General features: G+C 36.6%; 1 protein-coding gene across 6 annotated transcripts in view; it reads left to right on the forward strand.

The window, feature by feature from the left end:
• CBLB (Cbl proto-oncogene B) overlaps window positions 1-17,367 on the forward strand; it is a 130,335-nt gene that overhangs the window by 51,050 nt on the left and 61,918 nt on the right. For all 6 annotated transcript variants that reach the window (XM_071758022.1, XM_071758003.1, XM_071758030.1 and 3 more), the window contains exon 4: window positions 12,390-12,536. In XM_071758022.1, coding sequence (XP_071614123.1) covers window positions 12,390-12,536 — 147 coding nt within the window. The remainder of the gene's footprint in view (window positions 1-12,389; window positions 12,537-17,367) is intronic.

A 17,367-nucleotide genomic window follows, 5' to 3' on the forward strand; every position in this document is an offset into this window, starting at 1 on the left:
GGGGATTTCCTAAGCCTGTTGTGCTTTGTTACTCTAGTAGCTTTCAATGGAGACATTCTTCCAGGTGTTTTTCCAGTCTCTCCTCAAGCCTATTTAAACTTGCCTCCACAGTATCCTTGGGCAACAACTTCTGTGGATGAGAGATTTTTTTGAGCTTGTTTCCTGTCAGCTTTGTTTAATGTTCTAGTTACTGTCAGACCCCATCCATCTTCTTACATCACTTGCAATTTCTAGACTTCTGCCAGGTTTCCTCTGAGGTTACTTGTTGAAGGTGAAGAGTCCCAGTATACTTAATTTGTCCTCATTTTGAAGCTATTTCTTCCCTTTGATAATCCTTGTTGTCTTTTGATATATCTCTAATATATCTGATTCTTCTATATCTGGTTTCCTAAGAGGTGTGATTTGATGGCATGTTATGTTTTATTTTGTTTTCTGATCCTTTGATAATAATTCCTAATATCTGATGTATGCTTTTATTGCTGACAACACTGAGCCAGTATTGTAATGAAATTCTCTGTCATAATCCAACGTCTTGCTTCTAAGTGGCAATGGTTAGCTCAGAGCCTGCCCTTTTGTGTATCAGGTCAAGGCTATTTTTTCAGATAGATTGTTTGCCTTCACTTATACTGAGCTCCATCTACCATTTTTGTTGTTCAGTCACTGCAGCTATTTGCAATTATCTGTCAGCTATGTAGCCTTGGAATAGCTGTATAAACAAAAACTTGATCACCTTGCCACTTTCCTGTCAATGTGCTGAACAGAGCAGGTTCCTATATAATTCAGCTAATAGTAATACTATAAACCTTGACACCTGCCCTCTGTTTTCCATTTTTTGTAGCCCAAGTATTTATTCATGCTAGACCCGTCCTGCTTAGGCCATGGCTATGTAGCTTTTTTAAAAACCATTTGATTATCTGACATACTGAAGTGTTCCACAAATGAATAGATCTTGTTGAAAGCAGTGGGGTAGGACCCATGTTCATAAGTCTAGTCATTGAAATAGGATAGGCTTATTAATGTTGAAAGGGGAAAAAAAAAATCTAATGGGCAAGTCAGGTTATAAATTTCTTCATTGGTTACTGCACTTTAGACCAAAATAGTAAAGTTTTTCCCAAAGAACTTTTTGATCTTGTTTGTCCTCTTCCTTTGCTTCTTATGAGAGCTGAGGGAGTGAAGAAACAAAATGCTTTATTTTGGTTTGTACAGACAACTTCTGTTCTGAAATTTTGACATCATTACTTCCTGAAAATACAGATTCTCCTTCAGAGGACATTTATTAGACTTTTCATAAGGTCTGTGCTGTATTTCCAGTTGTTGCCAGGTTGTTCCTCATTGTCTTGTTAGAACTCTACCGACATAATCCTCATGGGCTGTAAGTGGGTATAACATCATGAAACTATGTCAAATAACGGTTTGGAACCACATATTTGATTTTTCTTTACTTGCTATTCTGTGCAGATAAAGTTCCTAACACAACCTGACAGCAATGTATCTGATTTTAAACGGTTTATGGGTATGCAAGAGGACAGGAGGCTGATTGTCTGAGTGTATATATGCAAGTATATAGGATAGGTTTGTATTGGTTTCTGGCTAAAGAAGGCAACTTTCATTTTTGAAAGTCACTTTACATTCAGTAAATAAGTACAGTGATTATTCTAAGACCTATATACAGTTTCAGTACTTGGTATCTCTTTTGTGTGTGTATTTTTGTGCTATGTGCACAGTGTGACACTGATTAGCTATGTGACAGGGATTTTTTCACTAAACTGAACAACCTGCATCTGAGAACTAAGTAATGTTGAAATCATTTTCAGTGTATGATTTCAGGTGGCTTTGATTAGAGTGCATCTGAGGAAATTGGATTTTTTATTATATGGTAGGACTTCAGTAACTTTAGCTTTAGCTTTAGTTGTCTGAGATTTGGTTGGAAGGCTGATTATTGGGGGTTTTTTTTGGTTATTTATCTTTAACTTGGATTTTCATTTTGGTAAATACCATGTATTTTAGGCCACATTAAAAACAACCCTTAGAATGCTTTAATGAAAGTAGCTGCCTACATGGAATCTTATTTCAGGGCATAGAATAAAAATTATTTTGACATATTTGAAGGTCTGTGAAAAAATTTTTATGAAGATGCAGAGTTGGAGGATTTCTTTACTTATTAATGATGATACATTTTACAGTGAGATAAATGGGATGAAGGGGGTTAGTTAGCCACAGAACAAAAATATAAAAGCAATGATGTAACTAAGGCTAAAAAAAGTGAAATCCAAGGACTTGAGAAAAAAGTTGAGTTCTAGGGCAAAATGTGCATCTCAGTATTGTATCCTGATCAAGTTTTAGGAGCACCTCAGCCAGGAAAATTCCCTTTTGGCCAGTCTCTATGGAATGTTGGAACAGCTTGTTGACTTGCACTCAGTGGAAATCATACATGCCATAGCATAAGCACTTCTGCAGGTTATGGCACATTTCCTGATTGAACACACACAAAAAAATTCACTATAAGGACAGTCAGACATTGGAATGGTCTCCCACAGGAAGTGGTAGATTCCCCCACCTTGGAAAGTTTCAAGTCTCAGTTTAACACGGTGCTGAGACATCTCATATAAACAACGAGATGAGAAGGGTTGGACCAGATGATCCATGAGTTCCCCTCCAAGCTGACATTCTATGATTCTATGCTTTTAAGATAATCTAAGAAAAACACAACCCCATATCTATAAGATTCCTTATCTACACCAGAAGATCTGAGAAGTAAAAATACTGTTGCACTTATTACAGCTAACAGAAAAAAAAAAATTAAAAAAAATTGTTATATAAAGAAAGCAATTTTAAAATTGAAAAGGTAAAGATCTCAAGAGAATTGCCAGAACTAAGATTATGTCTGTGACCATGGCTGGTTCCCTTTGTGACAGTCTCTAAATACAGTATGAATTTTTTTTATTCCATGGAATTGTTGTATGGGTAGACCTTAATGCACAGGGTGATGTTTACTTAGCAAGCAACCATAAAATATATATTTTTGTTCCTAATGTTTTTATGGTTTTTCATATTGTTTAAGTTATTTTCTAAAAACACTGATAGTTTCTCTTGGACTTTCCTGTTGCTCTGCATTGTACCTTTTAGTTCAAGTTTTGATGAAGTTCTGTTTCCATCTATTTCTTAGCATCTGCCTTCTCCAGCCTGTCTGTCTTTGCCATTAAATCAAATGGCTTGTCTTCCTTTCTGAGTTTTTTGTGGGGCTTCACTGAGAAAAATGGAGAGATTTTCTTACCCTTTTTGGTGTTAAAAATTGGGTTGTGCCCTATAGCTGTGTGCTAGCTCAGGCTTTGTTTTTGTCTGTAAATTTCAAATGGAGTTTAATAAATTGCAGGAGCTGCGAATTTTCAATTTTATTTTGGTCCTTCTTGGCTAAGATTTCCCCCATTTTCATCATTTGGCCAAACTTGTGTAAATTTTCACTAGGAGACACATATGATTCGAAGAGTACTTCCTGTTAAATATCAAAATTGGATGTAGGTACTTTAGAATAATAGATATATATATATATATATAAAAAGACATACACGTATTAATTTGCCAAACGTCTTACTGTCAGCAAAAAGCATTACCAGTTCTGCTTTCAGAAGTGGCTAGATCATGTTGCAGATTCTTTCCACAGTCACTGGATGTGATGAAAACAGCAAGCCTGAAAGATTTTAGATTAACTGTTTGGCAGTCAGAAAGATTTGCCTGCAGAGGAAAATACACTGTTGCAGCATGCGGTAGGTTTTGAATTTAAAACGATGTCCTTTATATTGCCTATCACTGAAGATGGCCGTTTCTGTGGAGTCTCTTTTTAATTTATTCCACTTAGAAAACAAAAATAACATTTTTTTAAGGTGAGGTAATAGAGTCTTGATAGAAAATTCCAAATGAACAAGCCCTCAACACGTGTTCTGGAGTATTTCTATTTAAGAAAACACCATAACTCCAAAAAGCGGAGTGTAATCAGTTGTTTGCTGCTTATGTAGCAGGCAGACCCAGGTACTAAGAGATTAACTCAGGGTGGTATTTACCACGTGTATTTTCTTGGTATTAGCACCTCAGCCACTGAGTTTCCTGGAGCTGAGTGGCAGCAAACCAGATGAAACACAACACAGAACTACAACTCTTCCCTGTGCTCCTTGCTGTAAAGTATCCAGTCACACCAGTACCTCCCTGTGCCACCCTTGGCCTTTTGGCTACTGCCACTGGCTGTGACAGGAGCTGTGCCAAACTCAGCCTTGCATCCATCCTTTCCAGAAGTGTCCTGTTTTTGCAGGACCTGGCACGGATCTGCTTTAATCTCCACCTTCACAAGGATTATGGCAGTAGGGAAACACCTGCTGAAGCTATCAGTTATAGTTTAGTACACAGACAGTATAAATTATAGTCCTGAGCACACTTTGGAGTGATATTCAAGATGTTTACATTCCTAATCAGGTACTAAGGAATTACACTGATCACACCTTTGCTGCTAACAGACTGCTTATTTTGGTAGTGTTCTTTTGACTGTTCCTTCCTCTGGAAGGAATAGTTTTGAAAGAGTGGTGAAGGCATGATAATTGCTTCTTCCTTGTTTCATATTAATTCACTCCTGTTTTTAAGAAGGCTTTATGTATTTATGTATTGAGTGCCTTAATTCAGCTCCTCAAAAAGAGGATTTACCATTGTTCCTAGGGATTTAGGACAACTTCTATTATAAATGCAGATATTTGGCTTTACATTTAAGTCAGTGTTCAGTTAATGACATCGGATCTTGGTAGACAAAGGCATCTACAGGAGGAGGATTGATACTGATACTGATGCTGATTGATATTGATACTGATGAGTGGAACCATTGTGGAAGAACCACTGACTGTTGAAAAGTAGCAAATGAAACTAAACTAAGCAGCTCTATTTTTAGATCTCTATGTTTATCAGATTAAGTATCTTAAATCATCTATTTTGTAAGGATGATATAGTAGTTCAGTCAAACATTTGTGTAGTAAAAATCAATAAATCTATTAGCTTGTTGTTGATGTTGCTGCTTAAAATGTTTTAGGGTTGACTACCTTTATATAGTATTTTTATATGTAAATATTCAGATCTGTTCTATTCAAATTTCTTTCTGGGAGTAGCATTCTCTACATAGTTTTTGTTACCTCTGTCCTTTTGCATGAGTAGAGATAAGTATTTATTGGGAGAACTACTAGATATTTAGCTTTTCAACACTTTTTTTTTTTCATTTTTGCAAACTTACATTCTGGTTTATGCTGGCAGTATTTCCTTTGTTACTTTAAATCCTGCTAACACCCTTTGTGTTTTCGTTTCATGGTTAGATTTTTTAGCTCATATACCTAAGTACTACTGAGAAAAGAGAATAAATGGCTTTATGAGTACCTTGAGACATTAATCTCCGCTGGATAACTGTCCTTTAGCCAGAAATGGAAGTAGTGATATTTTCAAAATGTGGGTTGTAAATCCCAGCTGAGGAGAGCTATTCAGTATCACTGCTGTATGGAGTATTTGTTAGCAAAAAAACAAATATAATCCTTGGGAGGAACTTTGCTTAAGACGTGACAGCATTCTGGCTTATAAGTGAAAGATCAGAGAGAGCAGTGTGTAGACAGACTCATCAGTTTGTAGTTTTAGATATGGAGAGACCCTGGCAATCTTCCTTCCTTTGTGTTCATATTCCATGTTCTTTACTAAGCTGTATATAATGTTCATTCTTTATTTTTGCATAAATTGGGCAGCATATAGAAACAACAGCTGATAAATGGTTTTGAAAGATGGAGTGAAATTTTGAATTCATCAAGCATTGCCATCTTCCATTTTGATATTCTTCTGGTGTTAAGAATGTGTGAATGAAAGGAACCAGACTTCTGGTGGAAGTTGGTATATCGATGTAAAATGACTTTTGAGCAAAGGAAAAGATGGAGTTAAATTCAAGGTGACACTGTGATCAACTTTTTACCACACATCCTTGCCCAAACCCTATCATTTTGTCTTTTTGGTATCCATTGCAAATAGCACAGCTGCAATAGACTTGCAAAGAACTCCTTGTATCTGTCAGAAAGAGGCCGATGGGGAGAGAGACATTCAAGGAAGGCTGTCACATTCCTACTCATAAGTGCAATTCCTTCAGGATTCAAGGAAAAGTAGTAGTTGCCTCCAGTGCTTTTCTTACAGTTTTCTACTTGTTTTTCATGTTGAATTTAATTATTGGCTGAACCTTACCATGTTAAAGGCAGTCTGTCTTTTACTTTTTTATAAATTTGTTTCCAAGGCTTACAGATGAGGAATACTAAAGCACAGAATATTAACATATTTTTCGGTGTTCCTCCTGTGAGTCAGTGACATAAGTGGGAAATGGAGCTCATGCTTATTCTTAGTCCCAAGAACATTTCATCCTTCCTTGTTTCCTGAACAATACCCTGTCCTTATATAGCTTTAAAAATAATTATTGCACAGACCCAGAGTTTAGCTGATTGCCAAGTGTGATGGTAAATATTTGGGTTTTTTCTTAACAGGAGTGTTGATAGGAATCTTTGGTTTCCTTAACTTCCTCTGAAGTGTTAAGGAGAACTCTGTTGTTAAGATTGAGTGTATTCCATACATAGTTTTCGAAAACAGCAGGATTGGGGCTGTTTTGTGTTTTTCTTCCTATGTTTACTGTGGAAGGGGAAGTTCTGAGGAGGAAGGGGGACAAATGAGTCAGGGTTACATTGGATTATCAAAGTGAACTGCTAGCAGTGTATATAATTTTTAGACATGTTCTGGAGATCTTGAGAAATTCACGTTTGCTCAGAAATACTTTTTTTTTTGGCCATGATTTGTGCATGTAACTTTGTGCCTTCCTGTCTGTCACTTGTCCATAGGTAATGGCAGAAGTATAATCTCTCAAGGGGCAGCGATGATTTTCCTCACAGTGGCAAAATACAATCAGGAAACAATTTGGAAAGGGCTTTTTTTTTCACAGAATGGAATCTTGGAGCAAAAAATATAAGTGCTGAACTCTGAGAGCAGAGTGGAAGAGCTTAAAACATGGGTCTCCCTTTCCCTCATTTGTACCTGAAACAGGACTCCATTATATCCCTCTGAATTGGGAATATATATTTTGCATTATTCCTGTTTTACTGCAACTTGAGTGTATGGATCAGAAATCTGTTTTGAATATAACTAATTCTTTGAAATGAGCTCAGTACATATGCTTTGGGTTTTGAAGCTTTAATATTTAGGGGGGATGGATTTTTAAAAGTTAAAATAAGCAGTTCACCTTATGAAGGCATTTCAAACTTTCTTTTATCTTGGCTAATAAGTAGTTATGATTTGCAGTTGTGCTAGCTAACAGAGCTGTGTTTGTACATTTATTCTAGGTAAGAATTCTAGAAAAGTTATCTGCTATATACTAACAGTTTGGTATATTTTTGTGTCAGATCTATGTACAAAATATAGTTGCCAAATGGAGTTCAGTCTATCTCTAAAGACTGTTTTTCTGTGCCAGAGTTGTTTAGTTATGTATTATGGTCCTGAAGAATTGATGTGTTGTTTATTACATGAGGTTGTTGTTTAGCAAAGTCTGTGTATGTGGAAGCAGAAAGACTGAACACTTACTGGATGCAATGAAGAAGGGAAACCCAGCAGTAATCTGATTTTTGGAGGGACATAACTTCAGAGATAGATAGTCTGACTTCTTTTCTACACTGTATTATTTCTAGTAATATTTGTAGTTGTAAAATATTTACAATAATTTTCATGGGAGATAGTAATAAACAAGCATAAACATAGAAATCTACGCAAAGAGTATATAAGCAGGTTTATGCGTTTCAAGTTATAGGAGATCTAAGTGCCTATTGCTAGAACAACTTTGTCTTCGCCATTATCTGTGAAACCCAGTAATTATGAAGCACTAAGGACACAGATGTATGCTTTGCTTTGTATATATATGCATATTCTGGTTCTGTCAAGCATATTTGGAGCTCTCTGAGTATTTTATTCCATACGTCTGTATATGCAGGCAGGACACAGATGTTCTTCCCACCTCTTCAAGCTGCCTGGTGGCCAAAAGGAAGTGATACTGCCCAGTTCACCATCCATTTCTGTTTGCTCTAGACCATGTTGTCTTCTAGAAAATGAAGTTAGCTTTCATATAGTGATTACAAATCAACTCAGCCAAACCTTACCTGTGTTACTGCATACCCATCGTGCTTCAATTTTGGGTTTGATAGATCCAGGAAGGCCTATAGGGCTGCTTCAGACTTTCTACTGCTAGCTGCCTCTGCTCTGGTTTTGGCTGGGAAGTTGTAGTATTTCTCTCATTAAGTCCTATTTCAAATCACATATGACTGGGTGTTCGAAAAGTCCTTTAGTTAGGAAATCTTTGCAGTATTCTCTAGCCTGACCTCCACCCCCAGAGTTGAAGAGAAAATTGTTTCAGAATATCATTTATAGTAAAGAATAGTAATTTCTAGTATATTGTAGTCTAGTATACAGAAGTATAGTAAAGAACAGTCATTTATTGTAAAGTAAGCAAACTCAAAATTCTTGTGTTTAGGCTTTACCGTCTGCATTTAAGAAAACTTGCTGATGAGGTATAACTCCAAAAGAGAAATTAATTTTGAAATCAGGAAAATGCCTCTTCTGATTAACCAGAAGATATTTACCGATTCAATAGACCTTTACAAATTTATAATTAAATGAAAAAATCAGATTTTTGTTTATACATCGTAGCTGTTGTGGAGTTGGTTCAAACTGTTGCTTCTTAAGTAGATCTGTCATGGGCAAACGTCTGGCAACAGACTGTGTTCAGCAAGGGGTTTTAACTTTATGGCATCAATTTGAGTTGGGAAAAGAAAGCAAAAGGTAAGCATGAATCATAGAAAAAATGCCAAGTAATAAGTATTGAGAATGTTGCAAATAATATGGGAGGAATTTAAACTACTCAATAGATTAAATGCTGTTGATACAGTGTCATTTATTGTGAAAACATTCTTAAATCATACCACAGAATATACTGTATTGTGGAGAATGATCATTTTGGTTCAGTTTTGTGTAAAGAGGCAGTCTAGTTTGATTTCAGTGTCTGAAAGATAAGGTTTTTTCATCAGTGCAAAAACCCATTCTCTCTACAGAAATAAAGGAAATTCTTGTGCTCTCTACCAGGCATAACAGAGCCCAGGAAATCCCAGCTCTAACCTGCTCCAGGTTGCCAGTGAAAATATACTATAATTTTAAACCCTGAAGGCTGGCTGCTGTGTCATTAAAATAATTGTTTCTCTCTAATTTGGATAGCAATTTTTTGAGGTGTATCTCCCATATCATTCCTTAAGATACCTGTCCCCTTCTACAGTCTAGTGAGTCAGATGTTCTCTCTAGAGGGTTTTTGTTTAGTTCTGTGTCACTGGACTCTCAGTACAATTGTCCCTCTGCCACTGCAATAGTTTTCTCTGTGACCAGAAGATCCTGGGTTATGGACAGAGGTGTGGACTGAGCTGATAAAGATTGGTTTCTTTACAGCCTTGTGGTGGGAATAAGCCCTAAAATAGGTGGCCCAGGTTGGCCAGTTCTCTGGCTTCCTTATGATTATTCACCAAAATGCCAAAGCCAATGGCTTTATTTTTCCAGTAAGTAGGATTTGAATACTTTGTTTTATGAATGGAAAATAAAATGTAAAATTTTTGACATAGCTTTATATGGGGGGAGAAAAGAGTCATTCTATCTTAGGAAATAGAGCCATAAAGACTGCCAAGTGGATAACATGGAATATGTTCTTCTTGAGATGCCTTGAGAAAGCCTTCCCCAAAAGAGCAAAAATATATGTGCTAAAATGAATAGACATTGTCAGAAGAGTGAACTGCACATGTAGGCAGAATTGGCCCACCCTGGTGGTATCTCTGCATCTTGTGTAATTCTTGAGAACCATTTTTTAAATCAGTGAACTTTGAATCTTGGTCTCAATAAGTTTCTGAGGTCTGGTATCATGTTAAGAACATTTAAGCAGAATTGGTATAATACGTACTTTAGAATTTCAAATTAAAAAACACGAAAGTGAAAAGGCATGATTTATCATGATTATTTGATACCAAAGAAGGACTTGACATGATTGTCTGATATAACAAGAATCAAAATTAAGGAGGAAGCACAGCTACCATATGAATGATTGAGAACTTGCTGGTTTAAGTTGAGCATACATGCAGTTTTGAATGCTCAGGTACAGATGTTCTAGTTGGTTTCAAGTTTCAGCTTTGCAGTCAGGTAAAAAGAGGGTATCTTAATTTGATATTTAAACTTTTTTTTTTTTTTTTTTCTTTAAATACAAGCAAAAAATATTTTGCCTTTTTTGTTTTAACCAACTTTTGTAATGAAACAAACTAGTTAGTTGCTGGCACTGTTCAAAGAGGATAGGAAGAGCTCTGTGACGTAGAGACAGCCATTTGGATCCGTGTCTATAGTGTGCATTTGCTTTCCTGTTCCTACCGGTTTTGGTTCTGTTTACATACTGTGTAGCAACAGAATCATGGAATGGTTCCCTTTAGGAAGAAGTTTAAAGATCCTCTTGTTCCAGTCCCCCTGTGCCTTCCAACACCTCCCACTAGACCTGGCTGCTTAGAGCCCCATCCAGTCTGGCCTTGAACACTTCCAGGGATGAGGCATCCACAACCTTCCGTAGCAAACTATTCCAGTGTCTGACCACCCTCATGCTGTGAAGAATTTCTTCCTAATTCTGAAATTGTATAATCTAAATCTACCCTCTTCCAGCTCAAAACCACTGCCCCTTGTCCTGTCACTCCATGCCCTTGTGAAAAATCCCTCCCCAGCTTTCCTGTAGCTCCTTTAAGGTCCATGGAAGCTGCAATAAGGTCTCCCCAGAGCCTTCTCCTCTCCAGGCTGAACAATCCCCAACTCTCTCAGCCTGTCTTCATAGGAGAGGTGCTCCAGACCTCTGAGAATCTTCCTGTATCTCCTCTGGACTCTCTCCAAGAGCTCCATGTTCCCCTGTGGTGGGGGCTCCAGAACTGGACACAGTACTCCAGACAGGGTCTCAGGAGAGCAAAGTCGAGAGGGAATTGTATCTGGCGGGCAAGGTGTGTGTATGGATGTATGCATCCAGATACACCCCCTCTCATTCCCCTCTGGGTAAGGAAGTGCCCTAGATGGCATCTGTACATGACTTCATCCCTTGGTTAACTACAGGGCTCAAGCCTCACAAATCCAACAAGCTCACTAAGTAAATTTGTACTTGAGAAGAACCCCTGCAGCACAGTACATTGCTAATGTAGAGAGATACATGGTGTACCAGGCAAGGGGTTGCTCTGTTCAAACTTGCACTGAATCATGTTCACATCTCTCCTGAGTGCAGGAAAATTCCTGCTTAATCTTGGGCCTAGGGCAGGCTGAGGAAGCAACATTAAAATAGCTGTTGCTCACTCTCTGCATCAAGCTTGAGTTCTGAGGAATAAAATAATAAAGAACATGTGTCTGTGATTAAAGTACAAAGGAAATAGGAAGGGGGATAGGAAGGAACAAATCCAAAAAATAAGGAACAGTTGGGCATGATAATTATAGGCATCTGATTATGCTGGAGGAGTTGAAGGACTGAAGGAATTATCCCTACAACCTTTCTGAATCTTGATGAACCCTGTGCTCCTCAGGGGTCTGTTTGTTTTAAATCATCTGTTTTAAAAATAAACTAGCAAAGTTTTCTTGGTAGCAAAATCTGTAGTAAAATCTGCAACACAGCTTCCACGTGAATCTTAAAGTTCACATATTTATTTGGAATAATTACTGCTTCATTACTTAGTTGAGTGTTCTTCCACAAATATCCCAGGTAATCTGTTGAACTCTGGGGGCTTTTTTGAGACTTTGAGCATTCTGAAAGCTATTTGGTATGCATGTGAAAAAAATCTTACTCTTTACATCTGGCTAGGGTCTTATTTATAAGTTTGAATTAATTTAAAATACTTTCTGTAAGTGTAGGAAGCATGATAAAATTCTTATCATGTAAATTTTTACACTTATGGGAAGTATTTTAAAAAATATCAACTATATTCTGAGGTTTTTAGTGTGTGATTTCTTGTTTGTTTTTTTAATGTTAGCTCTCTAATCAGTATAAGTTTCTGCTGCTGCAGTAATTGAAAAAGAAATGCACATGCTTAATCTTTATGGAGGTCAGAAATGTATTTGAAATATGCATCTGAAAACTCAAATCTATTCTTTTACTGAACGGTATGATAAATATGTCCTCAGAAGTGCATGGGAAACAAACTGATGATCAGTGGTTATTACACAAAGATGTAGGATACACAAGATACTGAGAGACTGAGTGTATTCAAATTTAAAGAATGATGTGATTTTTTTTTTTTTTTCCCCTCTTACGTTTACAGGAGAAACCTAACAAAGCTGTCCCTCATCTTCAGTCACATGCTAGCAGAAATCAAAGCTATTTTTCCAAATGGCCAATTCCAGGGTGATAACTTCCGTATCACGAAAGCTGATGCTGCAGATTTCTGGAGAAAATTCTTTGGAGATAAGTAAGTATTAGCATTTTGCAAAATCCTTAAATCTTTCTATTCATAAACATGAAAAAGAATGATATTTGCAGAAATCCAAGTGATACTTCTGAGTATGTGAGTGGGCATTTTAAAGGTATGTTCTTGTCCAAGTTTTTAAATTAGCTGAAATCACTGAATTCATTATTAACAGTTAGGTTGGGGTTTTTGATGCTTTTCTTTTTTTTTTCCAATCTTATGAATCAATTAAAAGATTAATAAAATGTGTCTGCAGTTCTGTCAAGAGCACTTAAAAATTAATCATAAGTTAGACTATGAAGTTTATTGGTTTCATTCTAGAGTGAGGGTAGTAAATTGTATTCATAATGTACATTGCAAATCATGTCCTTTCATATTAACCATACATTCTGCAAACCATAACTCTAAAGTCTGAATTAAGAACTTGATATTGGTCTCAGGGGGAATATGCTTCCTTATCCCATATTTAACTTTCTAACTACTGCAATATTTAGGGCTTTTAAATAATTGAAATAATCTTTTTTCCTACAACTGTACTACGTATAGTAGTCACCAGGACTAAGGTTTTCATATGTTCAAGTTCTGTTACATAAAGAGAGAATAACTGGAGATAGGTTGCAGTGTTTATCAGAAGCAGATTTGGGAGAAACTTATTGTTCAAGTCATAAAATTAGTACTAAGTGTGAACTTCTAGATATGTGATGAAAACCTTGTAGAAAATGCAATATTGAAAATGTAAAAGCAGGAGGTGTGAGTGTTGATGGTTTTGGTTGTTTTAGGGAAACAGTTTTCTTTATAACACAGATATAGGCTATTAGAAGATGCACAGCTTCATCATTTTCTTATATGGAATGTTTATTAGTGTTACAGAGAGAAGGAGGCAAGAGGTTTGTATATTTTTACAGTAATGAAACAGTCATTACAGTCATCAAGTCTTATTTTGCACAGTATAGGCCATATCAAGTCACAGAACGGTTCCTGCAACAATCTGTTATGTTTTCTGAGCAATTACAGCTCTTTAAAACAAGTTTTTCATTCTTTTTTTAAAATAATAGCAAAGTAGGTTGGCACTTCAGGGGTTTTTTTATTGCAAATTAATTTTTTCAGTGTGAATTCACAGCAGTGGTTTCACTTCCTTTTTTTTTATTTTTTTTTTTTTTTTTTTGCTAATCTGAACACATGTAGTGCTAGCTTCCAGCTTTCTGGTTCAATTTTTACATCATCTGGTAACTTGAGTCTTCGAAGAAATTTCTTTCCCATGTAAATGTGAACAGGATCAAGTGGTTGTATCAATTTTTACTGTTAGAGAAAAGGAATCTGACCATGTTAGCCATTTTAATTTGAAGGTGATCTTCAAAATGCCTACATAAATTCAAATTAAGTTATCTGAAGGATTAATGAAGTTTCTAAAAAACATGTCCAAAAAAAAAAAAAATCAGCCTTGAAAAAATGATTAATGATCATCTTTGCTCAATGTTTCTTTCTTTCTCCTGTTGGCTTAGCAGCTCTCAATTTAAATCTCTGTGGTCCTCTTCTCTTGGACTTTGTCCTTGAATGACCTGTACCAGCTGTCTTGATTGCAAATTGCATTTCTCTTAGTGGGATTTAAAGATCTCATCTTCTGCAACCTGCTATTTCTTTCTGTCATTTCATCTTCACCAGTTTCATCTGCTCCCCCGTTCACTGTCATGTTCCTCTTTGTATTTCTCTACTAATGTGTACTTGCTGTGTGAGATTCAGGTGTTTCTCTTGAAGTTTCTTTTCAGTGGTCCTGCCAGTTTCCTTTGGGAGGTGGCACAATAGATATTTGAGGTCTCAGACAGTAGGGTACTGTAGCTTATTATTAAGTTTTTATCAGAATAGGGTTTGTAGGAAGAATTTTTCAACTGCATTGGTCCAACTGAACAACTTGGCTCTATCCTCATCTTTTTCTTGTTCACACTTGACTCTTCTTTCCTGACTCATCCCCTGCAGCACTTCTTTTTAATCCTCTTCAGGACACCAAAGCTCTCATCATGACTCTTTTTATGCTTTGGTTTTTTTTTTTTGCTTATGTAAATTTCCTCATAAAATGCAACTTTAAATATGAAGTCTCAGTACTACCCTTTGAGCTGCCTTCCTCCCCAGCATTAACTTTGATAGGTTTGGAGTTTTTTTGGGTTGTTGGTTTTTTTTGTTTGTTTGTTTTGGGTTTTTTTGTTTTTGTTAAAGCATCCATGCACCAAAAATGCCTAGGAACCAAGGCAATTTTGGGATGTCCAGCTCATTACTTATGTAACCTTGGTCACTGACTGTAGACTGGAGGTGTTTTTTTGATTTCTGTCTTGTCAGATGCTTTACTTTCAGGCTAGGTAAATAACCACTGTTGTTAGTGTTCCTATCTCTTTTCCAATAAACTGAAGCTGGTTTAGTTACCTGTCTTCTAAGTGTTGAACAGCTGATCTGGGATTGGCAGCCTTGCTATTATCTCAGGTTTAGTTAGTTGTGCTAAAGTAACTTAAAACATGTAATAGCATGTGTGTCAAATAAACAGATGAGAAAAAGGTTTATTTGGCATTATGATTAATCTCTTTGTTAAACAAAATGCCTGAAGCCTTTTAAACATTAATTATTTTCTAATCCTTTTAGAAGTATATGGCAAGAGTGCCTGTGAGCTGCATCTTTTGCAATGGGCCTGTCATGACAAATTAGTGTGTAACTATACTGGTACCACTTCCTTGGAAGTAGATTTTTAATAGAAGCATAAAGGTTTTGGGTGTTGCAGGCAAGTGATTAAATCTTTCTAACCCGACCACCTAAAGATAGGCCCTTAGGACTATCTGAAACCTCCACGCTCTGGTTAGGTATGCAGTGCAATGAAGGAGGAGCACAGAGAGGTTATGTATTGTATGTTCCCTGGCTGCATTTCTATTTTACAGGGCAAGCCTGGACTCCTCACTTGTTTGCAAAAAGCAGCCCTTACTTTGAGGTCATTAGGTAATGCTGCTCAAGATTAGCACATAAAGAAAAAGTTGTGCTGTATCTTGGCTTCTTATGGGTAAACTGTAGCACAAGAAATAATTCTGATGCATTGTTTGATCTCATTGGAAGGAGAGAATTGGAACTCTTCAGATTAAGTCAGGATTATTTCAGCATAATATTATTATAATTTTTCTAAACGTAATGAATTAGAAGCTTTTATATAATCCTTTCTTTTGTCTTGAGTTCTTTCACAAATTGTCTAAATACCAAGAAGGAGAGTAATAGCCATTCATGTTTATAAGTTGACTTTTTGGTGTTAAATTTTTGAAAATGAAAGCTATACTTCTGTTTATAGAAATCAGTATATTAAAATTTGCTGAGGAATAAAATCCAAAAGATACAATTCACAGGAGTCCAGTTTGTAGTTTAAAAAAGAACCTGTCTGATTTCTTTCCCTGCTCTTCCCCAATTAACAGGAAGCTTCTAGTTTTGTTGGTTATATTTGTCTGAATTTGGCTGCAGAATTGTGCAGATAAAACTAAGTTTATTCCTCCTGTTATTGATAACTATCATAGGGTACAGTCATTCTTTTTGCATTTAAAACTTGCCAGGTGTACATTCATGTGATTTCAGACTCAACAAAATAAATGCTTAGGCTAAGTATTTCAAGTCTGATGATGACACGTCTTGCTGCTCTTTGAATTTGTGTAGAAAGCACAGAAATAGAGGTCAGCAAGTAATTTGAATGTCTCCATCAGAGCAAGGTGCTGAGGCAACTTCACATGTTCTTGGCCTTCAAACTTCTGCATTTCTGCTGCATCTCTGCTGCATCTCTACAGAACTTCTAGATGTAGCTAGAGAAGCCTGGGTGGGAGAGAATGCTGTGGTGCTTGTGAGAGCAGCAGGTAAGTTGATCATGGAAACTCTGACCCATCACATGGGCAGAGTGCAAACAGAGTAGAATAATCAGAACCTTTACAATTGTAAGGTATTCCAGCAGGAGGTCAGCAGTGTCAGATAGGAAGCCAGCATGGTTTTGGTGTATTGACATTGTTAAGGAAGCTTACAGAGAAAAGCTATAGGGAAGATAGAGAACGTTGGACTTGCTTTCTGAAAACAAAACTAGGGAGCAAATGAGAACTTCTCAAAGGCTGGAGTATGTGGAGAATGCAGCTCTTTGGCATGTTCACAGGCTATGAGAGGAAGAGAGCCTTTCAAAGAAAATAAAGAAGCTGGCTGAAAAAGAACTAGGGAATAAATTGACTCAAGCTTTTTACAGCATGGCCAAGATCAAGAGTTTAGGTTAAGATCTGTATCAAGAATGAACTTGATAGTGTCAAAAGCAGGAAAGCAGTGAAATTGATTTCTGATTTTGTAGTGATTACTACAATACAATTATTGAAGAAAATAGTTTTAATGGAGTGAATCTTCACCCATGGTTTACCATTATAGATGCACTGAAGCAAATGGTAGTTAAATGTACAGAAAAGAAGTATTGTTAAATGGAACTGTGAAACTGTAAGGCATGTAATCAGCAGTTACATTTGTTTACAGATACTTTAGTAGTCCCCAGTGGGTTGTTAACATGCATATAAAACATAACCTGATAGCTTCTTCATTATCCATATTTTATCACTGTGTAGTGCTTGGTGCTAATTTCCTCTGGTTCCTTGCTCATTTTAATAGCACCTTACATATTTTACTATCTTTCTGAGCAAAAATGAGCAAGATGGGACTGGGGGTGATTCTGGAGAGCGGATGAGATGACCTAGCTGATCTTTCCAGCCTCTGAATTTGAAAGCTGCAGTGAAGTCATGCAGGGCTTTGTGACTATTGAAATCGGTGATTTGTGGCTGTCTTCATCTTGTAGAAT

The sequence above is a fragment of the Heliangelus exortis genome, chromosome 1 (assembly GCF_036169615.1).
Source record: "Heliangelus exortis chromosome 1, bHelExo1.hap1, whole genome shotgun sequence".
Taxonomy (NCBI): domain Eukaryota; kingdom Metazoa; phylum Chordata; class Aves; order Apodiformes; family Trochilidae; genus Heliangelus; species Heliangelus exortis.